This window comes from Salvelinus namaycush, chromosome 14 (genome assembly GCF_016432855.1).
Source record: "Salvelinus namaycush isolate Seneca chromosome 14, SaNama_1.0, whole genome shotgun sequence".
NCBI lineage: Eukaryota > Metazoa > Chordata > Actinopteri > Salmoniformes > Salmonidae > Salvelinus > Salvelinus namaycush.
In genome coordinates this window covers 17,206,867-17,224,997 of record NC_052320.1, presented here as the reverse complement: position 1 = coordinate 17,224,997, position 18,131 = coordinate 17,206,867, and the positions used below count along the sequence as shown (strand labels likewise).

Here is an 18,131-nt window from a genome sequence, read left to right as displayed (position 1 = left end):
CATAGATCAAATTAGCAGAACACGTCACGAGCAGCTTGCACTCTTCACAACAACACGCTGTGCACTGTCGAATTAAAAAATGACCGAACGCAGTGCAAAATTGAACATTCTCAAGTTTGTGAAAATTGTGTCGTTTAGCTTGTTATTAGTTATATTAGCCTTTTTCGTTGCAGCCACTGTAAGGACACTAACATTTGATGTGAATGCAGGACTTCAACTTGCACACTGGGAGAAGACGAACAATATTGCGTCTGACATAAACCAGCACCAGAGAGAGGAGCTTCTAGCGAATTTCAGAGGTGAGATCCGGACTAATTCGATCATCAAGCTGAGCAGATTTGTCAACCTATGCTGTGTGAATGAATAATCGCTATAATGTGCTCACTAAATTTGCTCAACGCCGCCTGCTTTTTTTGTACACAGACGCAATCCGGATTCCCACCGTGTCAACCACGGAGACACAGCTCAACACCACCGCATTGCGCGAGTTCGACGGCCTCCTGAGGAAAGGTAAGCTACCGGATACCTACTGTTATACTTGGTTTAGGAGCAGGTACATGCTGCATAGGCGGTTATATTATAACCGGTTACTGTAGGAAACATGTTTTCACTGAGTACACTAGCCCACTGAACACAAGGCCCATTAGCCCACTAAGCACAAGGCCGGCAAATGGCGATAAGGATTCGTTTCATTTTACCGTCCAAAAGGAATGCATGGCGCTGGTCGTTTTCAATAAAACGTCACAATAAGAGAGGATTCGATTTGCCTGCTGGGGTGCATGTAGTCCCCCAGCTCCGCAGAAAGCATTGACAACTGCGTGCCGTTTAAGGAAATATTAAATACATGTTAACTATTTGGAATGTCATCACCTCTTGAAGAACATAGTCAGAACTACAAATGTATGTTTATTCCATGCTAAACAATTGCGCACATTTTAGCTCTATCAGTTATATACAGCAAGTAACTGCATGTTTTTCATGACTAGTATGTAATTTGAGGTGTAGCCTCACCACATCTCTGAGTAGAATCCCACAGTGGAGGTGTCATAATACTCATAAAACCTAGTAGTCAAACAGGGAAATGGTTCCAATCATTTTTACCCCATTTTCCCATAAGGGATTTTAGAAACACTTAAAATAAGGGCTGTGTTTTGTGTAGGCTTACCTTGGCTTGAGGTTTTGATAACCATGTACATCTCTCTCTCTTATATCAATATATTTGGCTCTATTTACTCTCAGGTTCAAAAATGCTAATTGGCATCAATTTAGACATGTCAAAACTACAAATCTCTGCAAGTTCCTGCATGTCATCTCTAGCTGATACATTTACTAATGGGTATTGTGTCAATTTAAAACTTTCACAAGACAGTTCACAGAATTGTCCATTTAAAGAAATGTAGCCTATTTATTTATTACTACATTTAGCTAACATTATAAAACAATCAAATGTATTTATGAAGCCATTGTTACATAAGCAGATGTCACAAAGTGCTTATAGAGAAACCCAGCCTAAAATAGACAGCAATGCAGATGGAGAAGCATGGTGGCTAGGAAAAACTCCTTAGAAAGGCAGGAACTTAGGAAGAAACCTAGAGAGGAACCAGGCTCTGAGGGGTGGCCAGTCCTCTTCTGGCTGTGCTGGGTGGAGATTGAGAGTACATGGCCATTAAGGCCAGATTGTTCTTCAAGATGTTCAAACATTCATAGATGACCAGCAGGGTCAAATAATAATCACAGTTGTAGAGGGTGCAATAAGTCAACACCTCAGGAGTAAATGTCAGTTGGCTTTTCATAGCTGAGCATTAAGAGGTTGAGACAGCATGTGTGGTAGAGGGAGGGTGAGAGCGGGTCCAAAACAGCAGGTCTGGGACAAGGTAGCCGCAGGCAGAACAGTTGTAACTGGAGCAGCAGCATGACAGATATGTGTATGTGGACTAGGGCTGTTACGGTGACCATATTACCGTCACACCGGCGGGGACGAGTCATGAAGGCAGTCTAATTCCACGTGACCGCTTAGTCACGGTAATTAGGCTCCCGAGTGGCACAGCGGTCTAAGGCACTGCATCTCAGTGCAAGAAGCGCCATTACAGACCCTAGTTCGAATCCAGGCTATATCACAACCGGCCGGGTTTGGGAGTCCCATAGGGCGGTGCACAATTGGGCCAGTGTCGTCCGGTTTGGCCGGGGTAGGCCGTCATTGTAAATAAGAATGTATTCTTAACTGACTTGCCTAGTTAAATAAAGGTTAAATTTAAAATAAATTAAAAAGCTCTGATGCTGCTGATGGTCATTAGTAGCCTACCAGGCTTGTTAACTGCCTGGTACTCAGCACTCTATTGTCCCTCTAATCACTCTGACATCAATGCAAATGTATTCGAACATCAAATCAAACATTTCATGAGAGCTCATGTTGCGCAACATTTCTATAGGCTATGCTGTTGCGTGAGAGAACGAAGAGGTTAAAAGAAGAGGTTCCCATCCAGCGTTCTATAGGCTAGGCCTACTATATATATATTTATACATTATCCTAATATTAAGCACATTGTTTCTCCTTACAACAGGAGTATAGCCTACCTGGCTGGCATGATAATGAATCACGGGAAAAGCGTCCTCTATTTGCTATTTAAGTGCATAGATGACAAGTATTTCTTCTGCTGCCCTTGTTTCGAGAGAGAACTGACCATTATCATGCACCTAAATCAAAACAAATTTTACATATTTAGTATATGCAACGATAAGATTAAATCAAGAATAGTTTGATGGGTGACAATATTAGCCTATTACTTGTGAGTGATTCCCAGCTTAAGGCAAGAAACAGCATTTGCTTTATTTTGCGACTTTCAAATCATTGTTGCCTAGCCCATAGGCCTATATCTCCTGAGGCAGCAAAGCATCCCCAAACCATCACACCACCACCACGCTTGACTGTTGGTATGAGGTTCTTACTGTGGAATGCAGTGGTTGGTTTAAATCAGGCATAATGGGACGCATGTCATCTAAAGAGTTGACTCAGAAATACTCTGAACTAACTATTACTGCTTCTACGTGAGTGCTGTGTAACTGGAGGCTTGCCAGCTCAGTGAAGTGCTAAAAATGCGCACTGGCCATATACTGTTAGGTGAAGTATTATGGTAGGGTGTTGGGGGTCGTGACAAACAATGGCTGCTATACCCAAATGTCAACTTTGTTACAACGTTAATGTTACAGCCCCTTAGTGAAGCCCGATAAATCCATGTATGCAACTGCACGATAATATGTTAAGGGTTCCCTGCAGGAATGCCCCACCTTGAGCATCCCATTGGTTCCTTCATAACCCCCCAGGTTAGGATAATTCGGTTAAGGTTAGGAAAAGAGTACGGTTAGCTAAAATGTAAAAATAATAACTTTTGACCTCAATTTTGACAAGCTGTCCCATCTAGACATGACCCTGGCTAAACATCAGGAAGTAGCATTAGCCACTACCATGGGGGTGAAAATTTTTGTTTCATCAAGAAAGTATGCATACTTTCCAAATAAATTCTGCCTTCTCACTTTTAAATTGAGTTCATGAGGAAATTGATGTCTTTGCAGCCTGAATGGAGAATGTACAACAACAAAAACTGTTCACGGGGGACACTAGTGTATAGCCTGCTGCATGCATTCCCTGTAGACCATAAGATGAAACGACTCAATATCGCCATCTGCCGTCCTTTGGGGTTTGAGCATATAAAGTTACCAATTAGCATTTCGACACTGCTTTCTGATACTCAAGCAGAAATGCATCTGCGTTTACTTCAAATCCACTATTTTAAAAGCTTATTAGAAATGCCCTCACAAAAAAAGATTTCAGTTTTGAAACTGCAGTAAATGTGCAGTAACTGCAGTCGACTATGGTATTTTTGATGCAGTATTTGCAGAATACTGCAGTTATACTGCACTCTGAGTGCATTTTTTTTCTCGTAAGGGTGGTATCCTGCATTTCCTAACACTTAACAGATTTTTTTCCCCCTCTGCCAGCTTTCCCTACAGTGTTTTCTTCCCACCTGGTCCAGCATGAGGTTGTGGCAAACTACAGCCACCTGTTCTGGGTGCCAGGCTCTGACCTGGCCCTCGTCCCCTACATGCTGCTGGCCCACATAGATGTGGTGCCTGCTGAGGAGAGAGACGGATGGGAGGCCCCACCATTCTCTGCAAAGGAGATAGATGGATTTATCTACGGGAGAGGGACCATCGATAACAAGCAGTCTGTCATGGTGAGGCCGTGAGGGTTGACAGTGGGTAGATGTTTATGGAACCTGGGTGTTCCAAGAACAAGGACCAAATCTATGATATGTTTTATCTTTGAGCTAGAGGCCCAAGAGCATTGCGTAATCAACAATGCGGTTGCTGTTTTTCTCACCCAATAATACGATTTCACATTGTGAGAATTTAACCAGACAAATTTTTCACTGTAGGGAATTCTCCAGGCGCTGGAGTACCTGTTGATAAGAGGTTATTCACCGCGAAGGGGATTCTTCATTGGTCTGGGTCATGATGAGGAGGTTTGTGAAGTTGGTAGAGGTATTTACAGTTGAAGTCGGAAGTTTACGTACATTTAGGTTGGAGTCATTAAAACTCGTTTTTCAACCACTCCACAAATGTCTTGTTAACAAACTATAGTTTTGGCAAGTCGGTTAGGACATCTACTTTGTGCATGACACAAGTCATTTTTCCAACAATTGTTTGCAGACAGATTATTTCACTTATATTTCACTGTATCACAATTCCAGTGGGTCAGAAGTTTACATACACTAAGTTGACTGTACCTTTAAACAGCTTAGAAAATTCCAGAAAATGATGTCATGGCTTTAAAAGCTTCTGATAGGCTAATTGACATTATGTGAGTCAATTGGAGGTGTACCTGTGGATGTATTTCAAGGCCTACCTTCAAACTCAGTGCCTCTTTGCTTGACATCATGGGGAAATCAAAAGAAATCAGCCAAGACCTCAGAAAAAAGTCTGGTTCATCCTTGGGAGCAATTTCCAAACGCCTGAAGGTACCACGTTCATCTGTACAAACAATAGTACGCAAGTATAAACACCATGGGACCACGCAGCCGTCATACCGCTCAGGAAGGAGACGCGTTCTGTCTACTTGAGATGAACGTACTTTGGTGCGAAAAGTGCAAATCAATCCCAGAACAACAGCAAAGGACCTTGTGAAGATGCTGGAGGAAACGGTTACAAAAGTATCTGTATCCACAGTAAAACGAGTACTATATCGACACAACCTGAAAGGCCGCTCAGCAAGGAAGAAGCCACTGCTCCAAAACCGCCATAAAAAAGCCAGACTACGGTTTGCAACTGCACATGGGGACAAAGATCGTACTTTTTGGAGAAATGCCATCTGGTCTGATGAAACAAAAATATAACTGTTTGGCCATAATGACCATTATTATGCTTGGAGGAAAAATGGGGATGCTTGCAAGCCGAAGAACACCATCCCAACCGTGAAGCACGGGGTGGCAGCATCATGTTGTGGGGGTGCTTTGCTGCAGGAGGGACTGGTGCACTTCATAAAATAGATGGCATCATGAGGGAGGAAAATTATGTAGATATATTGAAGCAACATCTCAAGACATCAGCCAGGAAGTTAAAGCTTGGTCGCAAGTGGGTCTTCCAAATAGACAATGACCCCAAGCATACTTCTAATTGTGGCAAAATGGCTTAAGGACAACAATGTCAAGGTATTGGAGTGGCCCTCACAAAGCCCTGACCTCAATCCCATACAAAATTTGTGGGAAGAACTGAAAAAGCGCGTGCGAGCAAGGAGGCCAACACACCTGACTCAGTTTCACCGGCTCTGTCAGGAGGAATGGGCCAAAATTCACCCAATTTATTGTGGGAAGCTTGTGGAAGGCTACTCAAAACGTTTTACCCAAGTTAAACAATTTACAGGCAGTGCTACCAAATACTGAGTGTATGTAAACTTCTGACCCACTGGGAATGTGATGAAATAAATAAAAGCTGAAATAATCATTCTCTCTGCTATTATTCTGACTTTTCACATTCTTAAAATAAAGTGGTGATCCTAACTGACCTAAGTCAGGGAATATTTACTTGGATTAAATGTCAGGAATTGTGAAAACTGAGTTTAAATGTATTTGGTTAAGGTGTATGTGAACTTCCGACTTCAACTGTATTTCACTAACTGAAAAGGGACAGAAATCAAAAAAAGGATTTTGTCTGTCTACTGTAGGTGAGTGGCTTCCAGGGGGCAATGAACATAGTGAGGGTGCTGAAGAAGAAAGGGGTACAGCTGGCGTTTGTACTGGATGAGGGTCTGGCTGTGCTGGATGGAGTCATCAGTGGTCTGCAGGGGCCTGCTGCTCTGTAAGCATTCATTCACTCTTTTCTCATATTTAGTGTCTTTGTAAGTGACTAACCACAGGCCCAATGTAGCCATTTTTATCTCAGTATGAACTCATTTCTGGGTAACAATTAAGTACCATTATAATAGTTTTCCATTAAAATTGTCAAAAATCCAAATAGATTTTTTGCTAAAATAATTTCTTAGACAGAATTTAGTTAGGACTGTGGGAGTGGTCTGAGTGAGGGGTGTAATTGGAAGGGCCTAATGGGAGGGATATGTAACCTGAAAAAACTATCTGTTATTGGCATAGAGGTTTGGAAATCTCTTTATTGGTCTATTAACTTATACTGCCTGGTGATGTCAACAGGCAAGCCAAAACTCCACCCTTGCAAAAACTGCTGATTACAAGGTCCTGCGTAGTTTCTGGTTGAAAATACAATTTACTATCAGAAAATGACATTAGCTTGGTTTCCATCCAATTGGCGACAGATTTTCATGCGACTATTTAAAAATGTGCGTACAACAATATACACATTTTCCCACCAGAGAAGTTTCCATCAACCGGACTTATTGTGTATAAAAGGCTATGTGTGATAACATAACTTTTGCGGTTAAATTCCCGAATAAAAACAAAAAAAGTTAAATGGGTCTCTATCGCATTTTCAACTCTACTGATAGTTTTGTCACCAAAACTGTTGCGTTTATATAGCAAATGTGACCACTTTAGCCAACGGCTTGCAGATAGATTGCTGGTACGCTACCTACATGATGAGATTATTATGGATGAGAGCAAGATCAATTTTAATTGTCAAATGGAAGCCAAGCATTGATCATCATGTCACTAGAATAAGATCCTCAATATTTCTTGGAAAGGAGCATCAAGATCATCACTGCACTTTCACCACCCTGTGAAGTTCATCATAACTTCTTTCATCTGTAGCCTAATAAACTGCATGCTTTCCCGAGTCGTAGTGGAAGGAACACACAACATATCGTCTCGTGACTCCAAGTTTACTTCGATATGATGCTTATTATCGATATTTGCGTCATTTCTCGTGTAATTAATTTTACGCACACAAAAAGATCCCACTATGTCAAACGAATAAATTGTCTGTCCACATTTATAAAATTGTACCAGCTGTTTCCATCAACCAGGTCATGATTTTTTCCCCATGCGTCACGTAGTTCATCTGCATGAAGTGGTTGGATGGAAACCTGGTTACTGATCAAAGTTTCTCACTTTTACAGTGTTAGTTTCATCAGCTGTTGTACAATATGATATTAAAACACAACTTAAATATGGTTTACGTCATAGATTGCTATCACAATATATTAAAAGTGTATATGCCTGCCAAGTGCAATCACTGGAGAATAAACTGGATGAGCTCCGTTTGAGACTATCCTACCAACGGGACATTTAAAACGGTAATATCTTATGTTTCACCGAGTCGTGGCTGAACGACGACATGGATAATATACAGTTGGCTGGATTTTCCGTTCATCGGCAGGACAGAACAGCTATCTCTGGTAAGACGAGGGGTGGTGGTGTTTGTCTATTTGTCAAAAACAGCTCATGCGCGATGTCTAATATTAAAGAAGTCTTGAGGTATTGCTCACCTGAGGTAGAGTACCTCATGATAAGCTGCAGACCACACTATCTACCAAGAGAGTTTTCATCTATATTTTTTGTAGCCGTCTATTTACCACAAACCGATGCTGGCACTAAGACTGCACTCAACGAGCTGTATAAGGCCGTAAGCAAACAATGCTCATCCAGAAACGGCTCTCCTAGTGGCCATGGAACTTTAATGCAGGCAAACTTAAATCTGTTTCACCTAATTTCTACCAGCATATTACATGTGCAACCAGAGGGGGGAAAAAATTCTAGACCGCCTTTACTCCACACACAGAGATGCATACGAAGCTCTCCCTCACCCTCCATTTGGTAAATCTGACCATAATTCTATCTTCCTGATTCCTGCTTACAAGCAAAAATTCAAGCAATGACTCACTCAATACGGAAGTGGTCAGATGATGGGACTGCTACACTACAGGACTGTTTTGCTAGGATAGACTGGAATATGTTCTGAGATTCACCCAATGGCATTGAGGAGTATACCACCTCAGTCACAGGCTTACGTGCATCGACGACATCGTCCATACAGTGACCATACATACATATTCCAACCAGAAGCCATGGATTACAGGCAACATCTAGAGCTGCCGCTTTCAAGGAGCGGGACACTAATCCGGACGCTTATAAGAAATCCCTCTATGCCCTCAGATGAACCATTAAATAGGCAAAGCGTCAATACAGGACTAAGACTGAATCCTACTACACCGGCTCTGACGCTCTACTGATGTGGCCAGGCTTGCAAACTATTAGACTACAAAGGGAAAACCAGCCGCGAGCTGCCCAGTGACGCCAGCCTACCAGACGGGCTTAATGCCTTTTATGCTTGCTTCGAGGCCAGCAACACTGAGGCATGCATGAGAGCACCAGCTGTTCCGGACGACTGTGTGATCACGCTCTCCGTAGCTGATGTGAGCAAGACCTTTAAACAGGTCAACATTCACAAGGCCGCGGGGCCAGATGGATTACCAGGACGTGTACTCCGGGCATGTGCGGACCAACTGGCAAGTGTCTTCACTGACATTTTCAACCTCTCCCTGATCAAGTCTGTAATACCTACATGTTTCAAGCAGACCACCATAGTCCCTGTGCCCAAGAAAGCAAAGGTTACCTGCCTAAATGACTCACGTCGGGCAGTCATGAAGTGCTTTGAAATGCTGGCCTTTTAAATTATTTTTATTTTTAACCTTTTTATTTAACTAGGCAAGTCAGTTAAGAACAAATTCTTATTTACAATGATGGTCTACCAGGCAACAATGGGTTAACTGCCTTGTTCAGGCGCAGAACAACAGATTTTTACCTTGTCTGCTCAGGGATTCGATCCAGCAACCTTTCGATTACTGGCCCAACTTTCTAACCACTAGGCTACCTGCCGCTCCATGTCATGGCTGACATCAACACCATCATCCTGGAAACCCTAGACCCACTCCAATTCGCATACCGCCTGAACAGATCCACAGATGACGCAATCTGTCACACTCCACACTGCCCTTTCCCACCTGGACAAAAGGAACACCTATGTGAGAATGCTGTTCATTGACTACAGCTCAGCGTTCAACACCATAGTGCCCACTAAGCTCATCACTAAGCTAAGGACCCTGGGATTAAAAACCTCCCTCTGCAACTGGATCCTGGACTTCCTGATGGGCCGCCCCCAGGTGGTAAGGGCAGGCAACAGCACATCTGCCACGCTGATCCTCAACACGGGGGCCCCTCATGGGTGCATGCTTAGTCCACTCCTGTACTCCCCGTTCACCCACAACTGTGTGGCCAAGCATGACTCCAATACCGTCATTAAGTTTGCTGACGACACAACAGTGGTAGGCCTGGTTACCGACAATGATGAGACAGCCTATAGGGAGGTCAGAGACCTGGTAGTGTGGTGCCAGGACAACAACCTCTCCCTCAACGTGAGCAAGAAAAAGGAGCTGATTGTGGACTATAGGAAAAGGAGGGCCGAACACTCCCCCATTCTCATCGACAGGGCTGTAGTGGAGTGGGTCGTGAGTTTCAAGTTCCTTGGTGTCCACATCAACAACAAGCTATCATGGTCCAAACACACCAAGACACTCATGAAGAGGGCACAACAATGACTTTTCCCCTTCAGGACTCTGAAAAGATTTGGCATAGGTCCTCAGATTCTTAAAAGGTTCTACAGCTACACCATCGAGAGCATCCTGACCAGTTGCATCACCGCCTGGTATGACAACTGCTCGGCATCTGACCGCAAGGCGCTACGGAATGTAGTGCGTACGGCCCATTCCATCACTGGGGCCAAGCTTCCTGTCATCCAGGACCTATAGAGGAAGGCCCCAAAAATTCTCAGACTCCAGTCATCCAAGTCATAGACTGTTCTCTCTGCTACTGCACGGCAAGCGGTATTGGAGCGCCAAGTCTGGGTCCAAAAGGCTCCTCAACAGCTTCTACCCCCAAGCCATAGGACTGCTGAACGATTAATCAAATGGCCACCCAGACTGTTTGCATTGATTTCCCCCCCCTCCCTTTATTTTTACACTGCTGCTACTTGCTGTTTATTATCTATGCATAGTCACTTTACCCCTACCTACATGTACAAATTGCCTCGACTAACTTGTGCCCCTACACATTGACTCGGTACCGGTACCCCCTGTATATAGCCTCGTTATTGTTACTTTGTGTTCCTTTTTCAAACGCTTGTACAGTTGAAGTCGGAAGTTTACATACACCTTAGCCAAATACATTTAAACTCCTTTTTTCACAATTCCTGACATTTAATCCTAGTAAAATGTCCCTGTCTTAGGTCAGCACGTGACAAATAATATTAGATTTTGATTTGCCTGTGTGTGTATATGTCAGGATTGGGATCAGTGAGAAGGGGCTAGCAACGGTGAAGCTGAGCGTTTCCAAGGCCCCGGGTCACTCCTCCATGCCTCCCAGTGAGAGCAGCATAGGCATCCTGGCAGGAGCAGTCAAAAGGTAAGAGGGGATTAGTGAATCGTCACAGGTACGGCTGGGAATTGTCAGGGACCTGCAGATACATTATCACAATACTTAGGTGCTGAGGTTGGCTTGCTATTCAAAAGAAGATGGAGAACAAGCTATAGAATGAAAAATACCACCGTTTTGGTGAAAACTACAGGACACTCGCGCGCTACCTAGATTTTTTTTTTTTTTTTTTTTTTTTTTTTTTTTTTACAAATTGTTACTTAGAGTCAAAGTATCGATTTTATAATATGATGATATATACAGTGGGGCAAAAAAGTATTTAGTCAGCCACCAATTGTGCAAGTTCTCCCACTTAAAAAGATGAGAGGCCTGTAAATTTCATCATAGGTACACTTCAACTATGACAGACAAAATGAGAAAAAAAAATCCAGAAAATCACATTGTAGGATTTTTAATGAATTTATTTGCAAATTATGGTGGAAAATAAGTATTTGGTCAATAACAAAAGTTTCTCAATACTTTGTTATATACCCTTTGTTGGCAATGACAGAGCTCAAATGTTTTCTGTAAGTCTTCACAAGGTTTTCACACACTGTTGCTGGTATTTTGGCCCATTCCTCCATGCAGATCTCCTCTAGAGCAGTGATGTTTTGGGGCTGTTGCTGGGCAACACGGACTTTCAACTCCCTCCAAAGATTTTCTAAGATTTTTGACTAAATACTTTTTTGCCCCACTAACTGTATCGAATGTATTTATTTTATTTATTTATATATATATACACTTTTTTTTCATTACTAATCAAAGGCTAGATGGATCTACTGTGTGTAGCCATTGCTTAACAACTACAGGTACTGTGCAATCAAAGGGAATTCAATTTCCCTTGCATGGTCAGCCATGAACATACACTGAGTATACAAAACATTTAAGAACTGCTCTTTCCATGACAGACAGACCAGGCAAATCCAGGTTATAGCTTTTATCCCTTATTGATGTCAGGTTAAAGAAATATTTAAGTCCCTTTTGAACGTGTTATGGTAGTAGGTGCCAGGTGCACCAGTTTGTGTCAAGAACTGTTGGGTTTTTCACACTCAACAATTTTCCGAATGTATCAAGAATGGTCCACCACCCAAAGGACATCCAGCCAACTTCACACAACTGTGGGAAGCATTGGAGTCAACATGGTCCAGCATCCCTATGGAACGCTTTCAACACATTGTAGAGACAATGAATTGAGGCTCTTCTGAAGGCAAAGGGGGGGTTGCAACTTAATATTAGGAAGGTGTTCCTAATGTTTGATTCATTTTACAAGGTCCAAGTTCCCTCTTAGGACCTTTTCAGTTAATAATATTAGGAAGCTCATTAAAGGGAGGAACCTTTGTGAACCTAAACCCAAATTCTCTAAGTCTAAGCACACGTGATCTGTTTTGTCAGATTGGAGGAGAACCCAATGCCCAGGTTGTTTGGTGAAGGCCCTGAACGTGGGACCTTTGAACACCTGGCTCACAAGGTAATGCTGTGTTTCTAGCCTCAGACATCCTATGAGTGCTATAGAGTGTTAAAGGGAAAGTTCCATCAAATTACAACATCTATTTGTCAGTAAAAAACGTTTTTTATCACTTTCTTTCTCACAGTTTAGGCTCCCACTCAAATTTGTCATGTCGAATATGTGGCTGTTCTCCCCACTCCTTGGAAGGTAATTTTCCACTCTGAATTTCACTGGCTTGTTCCATCTTTGATTATTTGAATTACAAAGGTAAGAGGGGACTCTTATAAAATAAAGATACCTCATCTTGTGGGAATTTATGGTGTTGATTTAGTTATTAAACCTAATTTAACAGCTTTTATTTGCAGAGTAATGGAAAGAAGACCTGATACAAATGCTTTTGTGAGAACGACAACTGCAATCACTATGTTCAACTCAGGAGTTAAGGTACAATATCTAGTCATGATAAATTATATATTGTGCATAAAGTTGTCTGTTAAATGCCCGCACTAGTAAAAATCCACTTTTCGGAGCTGAAAGACAATGGCCAGAAACCACAAGTGTCTATCCAGATAATGAGAAGGCACATGCAAAGGAACTTATAGTTACATGTCATTTTCGGCGTGCATGATCATGAGCAAAGTCATTGTAGCCTATCATTTCACTTCCCCTGTGAGAACCCTGAACACTGGCTGACTTGGCTTTTCTGTGCCAAAGCCTGTCAGCAGCCTACCAAAGGTTGCATCGTTTCCATTCCAAATATAGAATAATGCATATCAGCTATCTTTCAATAGTTATCCGTATTTCCGGAGCTTCATCTTATTATTTTCTATTTCTATGGTGGATTCGCGTCCAGTGGTTTCCATCTGCGGCAAAGTTTTCCCTAAATAAAAAAATAAACAGGAACAACGGATAACATTAGCTAGCTAGATAAGGTTAGCATGCTAACTATACTGCTGTCGGTGCCCTATTGGTTGATGTTTATCAACTCCAAGTGGAAATTCCCACACCCAATTCGTGAATATGTATAAGTAGCCTTTGTCATACTTTAGTTGTTGAACCTAAATGTGTATTACATCTCTAGGACAGGAAATTACGTTGAAATAGTGGCTGCAACTTCCTCTGGGGGAGTCCTTTAATTACATACATATGTTTTCTTTTTTCACAGGTTAACATTCTTCCTTCCCAAGCTGAGGCCTATGTGAATCTGCGGATACATTCCGCACAGTCACTACAAGAGGTGGGGATTAGTATTTACTGCAAGCTCTGTCTAAAGCCAGGTTCCTCAACTGGTGGCCCACAGACCAAATTGGCCAATGGGTGATTTTTATTTGGCACCCCAAGTTTTCTGAGCACAAAATATTTTAAATTATTGTTTTAGTCAAATATTATATCTGTTTGCGGGCAATTTGCAGTCTACAAATAATTTGTAATTATGTTCCTGACCATCTGCTCAGGGAAAATTGTCCCGCGGCTGAATCTATTTGGTGATCCCTGGTCTAATGAATGGTGCTGTGACATTGCAAATCTACTGCTATCTATATGGTTCAACCACATGCTATATTAAAAACTCATGTTACTTATCTATTATATTAGCTAGAATCATATGGCCCTCTCACAAAAGTAGAACATTGAACATTTATTTAATTTAGTCATGCTCGCAACTTTGAAGTACAGTTGAAGGAAACTGTTCAGTTTTCACAATGATAGTGTATTTGTCCTCCCGTCAGGTTTTGGAGTTGATCCAGTCCACAGTGGGAGATGAGAGGGTGAAGATGGAGCTAGTGGATGGCTTTGACCCGCTGCCTGTCAGCTCCTACGATGAAACATCCTTTGGGTTTCAGATCATCAAGAAGACTGTGCTGGACCAGTTCCCACAAGTTACTGTTGCCCCTGGTAAGAAATGGGAGTACGTGGAGAGGGAATGGTATTAGTTTGGTTTGCCCACCATGGTGTTGAAAATGTTTTCTGCTTATGAAATGGGTTGTTCAGGCAATGTTTTATCATTTTTATGTCGAGACCTACTATCATATTCCAATGTGCAGGTATCTGCATCGGAAACACAGACAGCCGTCACTACACTGACCTGGCCAAGGACATCTATCGCTTTGCTCCTACATGGTTCAGACCAGGGGACGCCCAGAGGTAGGACACACACTGTAACAGAAGTACTGTGAGCCATAACACCCACAAGGAAATATTCTGTATAGAAGAGCTCTCTCCAGCTCCAATCAAATCACATTTTATTGGTCACATGCACATATTTAGCAGATGTTGTTGTGGGTGTAGCGAAATGCTTGTGTTCAAATCAAAATGTATTTAGCTCCAACAGTGCAGTGGTATCTAACAGTGCAGTAGTATCTAACAACGATTCACAACAATACACATACATCTACAAGTAAAATAATGTAATTAAGAAATATATAAATATTAGATCGAGCAATGTCGGAATGGCATTGACTAAAATACAGTAGAATAGAATACAGTGTATACATATGAGATGAGTAAAGCAGTATTTAAACATTATTAAAGTGACTAGTGTTCCATTTATTCAAGTGGCCAGTGATTCCAAGTCTATGCATATAGGGCAGCAGCCTTTAAGGTGCAGGGTTTGCGTAACCGGGTCGAAGCCGACTAATGGCTATTTAAGTCTGTTTTTTTTTGTCTCTCGGTCCCAGCTTTGATGCACCTTTACTGACCTCGCCTTCTGGATGATAGCGGGGTGAACCGGCCGTGGCTCGGGTGGTTGATGTCCTTGATGATCTTTTTGGCTTTCCTGTGACATCGGGTGCTGTAGGTGTCCTGGATTGCAGGTAGTTTGCCCTCTGTGATGTGTTGGGCAGACCGCACCACCCTCTGGAGAGCCCTGCAGTTGTGGGTGGTGCAGTTGCCGTACCAGGCGGTGATATAGCCTGACGGGATGCTCTCAATTGTGCATCTGTAAAAGTTTTAGGGGTCAAGCCAAATTTCTTCAGCCTCCTGTTGCGCCTTCTTCACCACACTGTCTGTGTGGGTGGACCATTTCAGTTTGTCAGTGATGTGTACACCGAGGAACTTGAAGCTTTCCACCTTCCCCACTGCGGTCCCGTCTGTGGATAGGGGCGTGCTCCCTCTGCTGTTTCCTGAAGTCCACAATCAGCTCCTTTTGTTTTGTTGAGTGAGAGGTTATTTTCCTGGCGCCACTCTCCCAGGGCCCTCCCCTCCCTGTAGGCTGTCTCGGCATTGTTGGTAATCAGGCCTACTACTGTTGTTTCGTCTGCAAACTTGATGATTGAGTTGGAGACGTGCGTGGCCACGCAGTCATGGGTGAACAGGGAGTACAGGAGGGGGCTGAGCAAGCACCCTTGTTGGGGCCCCTGTGTTGAGGATCAGCATAGTAGAGGTGTTGTTTCCTACCTTCGCCACCTGGGGGGTGGCCCGTCAGGAAGTTCAGAACCCAGTTGCACAGGGCGGGTTTCAGACCCAGGGCCTTGAGCTTTATGATGAGCCTGGAGGGTACTATTTTGTTGAATGCTGAGCTATAGTCAATGAACAGCATTCTTACATAGCTATTGCTCTTGTCCAGATGGGATAGGGCAGTGCGATGGCGGTTGCATCGCCTGTGGATCTATTGGGGCGTTAAGCAAATTGAAGTGAGTCTAGGGTGTCAGGTAAGGTAGAGATGATATGATCCTTAACTAGCCTCTCAAAGCACTTCATGATGCGCAATAGTCATTTAGTTCAGTTACCTTTTACTTTCTTGGGTACAGGAACAATGGTGGACATCTTGAAGCAAGTGGGGACAGCAGACTGGGATAGGGAGAGATTGAATATGTCCGTAAACACTCCAGCCAGCTGGTCTGCGCATCTTCTGAGGATGCGGCTAGGGATGCCGTCTTGCTCTGCAGCCTTGCGAGGATTAACATGCTTAAATGTCTTATTCACGTCTGCCACGGAGAAGGAGAGCCCACAGTCCTTGGTAGTGTGCCGCGTCGGTGACACTGTGTTGTCCTTAAAGCGGGCGAAGAAGGTGTTTAGTTTGTCCGGAAGCAAGGTTTTGAATGTAGTCATAACGATGTAGTCATAAGATTGTTTGAACACAAGGCCCTGTTCTTTTGTTGATCATGAGACTAATACTCCACAGTCTTATGATCTAGCCATGTGACACGGTTGAACCATAAAATGTAAGTCAGCCCTATACACACAGTGCCGACAAGGAGGGTTAAACAATGCACTATACTGCATTCGACAAATGAGAAAGTGGCCAAACGACATTAAGTTGAGACGATCTTTCTATCTTTTCCCTCTACATTTTCAGGTTCCATGGTATTAATGAGAGGATTTCTAAGAAGAACTATGAGGAACTGGTGGTCTTTTACTTCAATCTAATCCAGAACTGTGACATCAAGGACCTCCCTTCTCCCCACAGTGCTGGTCATGAGCTCTAAAGTTGTAGGGCATTATGGGTACTGGGGGCAGTGGTTGTGCTTTGGTGGTTCACTTATCCATTGCTGCAAGTGTATGCCACTCTGGCTGTGTGTACACAGGCAGCCCAATTCTAATATTTGTTTAACTAATTGGTCTTTTGACAATCAGATCTGAAAAATATCTGATGTGAAAAGTTTGATGTGATTAGTCAAAAGACCAATTAGAATCTCAGAATTGGGCTGCCTGTGTAAACGCAGCCTCTTACATTCATAATCCAGATTACACTGTGTTACATTCTGTTTACTCTGTCAGGTTTGGTCCCTCCTATATTTTGGAAGAAGCACAGTTGTCTCGTGGTGATACTATATGATAAGCAACAAACCATGTGCACATTAGCATCAATGCTATAGTTTGAATGAGACAATCGGATTGTATTATCAATGAGTACAGCAATTCAATGTTACGAAGACATCAAAAGGGGGCAAAGTCTTACGAGGAACAGAAATAATACAACAGAGATTTTGATCTGTGTTACATTTTATAAAGAAAATAACCCACCCTGGTGACAGTATTGCAGTAGAGATATGGAGTTAGATGTTGGTATGGCCATAGAAAAGCTGTTTCTAATTGGTACAAAATCAATTTGATATGTTACTATTATTTTGTTACTGGTCATTGGCAACATGAAGCTTGAAGTAGGTGATTGATGAAGTGTATGCAGCATGCATGTGTGAGAGATATTATCTGATATTTGCTGGCAAAATTTCCTCCCTGTGGAATGGCATCTGTACATGAATATTAAATTATAAAGATATTATGTAAAACAATTATTTTCAATGCACATTAATGGTATGAAGATTGAAATCGCAAGCTTTTAAAAGGAGATCATTTTGCATGCTATTTTACTTGCTGATTTCTGAGGTATGAGAGCATTTTTTAAATTTTAATTGTGAATATAAAACACAGGTTAATTGAGGTGTGATACTTAATCCTCTGTTTCAGATGATAACTGTGAAAGTATCTATTTTTCTTGAAATACTGCTGCCTAGTGTCAGAGGTACTGTGCCAATGACGCTAAAGATATCGTTGATGTGGGGGTGTAGTGAACATAATGGATAATAAACAAGATGCACTGTGGTGACGGCAATCTTTGTTTCCAGTTGGTGTGTCCAAACAATGTAGTCAGACAGTCCTTGCTATCCGGGATCCTTGGGACATCTCTACCCAACTGAAGTTCACATTCAAGATGGTTAGGGTAAGGGTTGCAGCTTTTCTGAAACTCTGTCCTCGGGGCCCCAAGGGGTGCACGTTTTGGTTTTTGCTCTAACACTACACGGCTGATCAAAGCTTGA

At 42.5% G+C, this 18,131-nt stretch overlaps 1 protein-coding gene across 3 annotated transcripts; it reads left to right on the top strand.

The window, feature by feature from the left end:
* Positions 1-11: 11 nt before the first annotated feature.
* On the top strand, positions 12-17,926 carry LOC120059207 (N-fatty-acyl-amino acid synthase/hydrolase PM20D1.2-like). Of its 3 annotated transcripts, none has more exons than XR_005478131.1 (14): positions 12-299; positions 424-510; positions 3,997-4,232; positions 4,434-4,520; positions 6,218-6,351; positions 10,800-10,919; positions 12,321-12,396; positions 12,521-12,582; positions 12,741-12,819; positions 13,541-13,612; positions 14,103-14,268; positions 14,418-14,517; positions 16,670-16,880; positions 17,019-17,926. XR_005478131.1 is itself a non-coding variant. In XM_039008075.1 (13 exons), the coding sequence occupies exons 1-13, from the start codon at positions 80-82 to the stop codon at positions 16,797-16,799; spliced, it is 1,569 nt and encodes a 522-aa protein (XP_038864003.1). In that variant the 5' UTR covers positions 12-79; the 3' UTR covers positions 16,800-17,926. The 3 variants fall into 3 exon arrangements, 1 of the variants encoding a protein (XP_038864003.1); XR_005478132.1 differs by having other exon boundaries at positions 16,670-16,884; positions 17,023-17,926; XM_039008075.1 differs by having other exon boundaries at positions 16,670-17,926.
* The last annotated feature ends 205 nt before the right edge of the window (positions 17,927-18,131 follow it).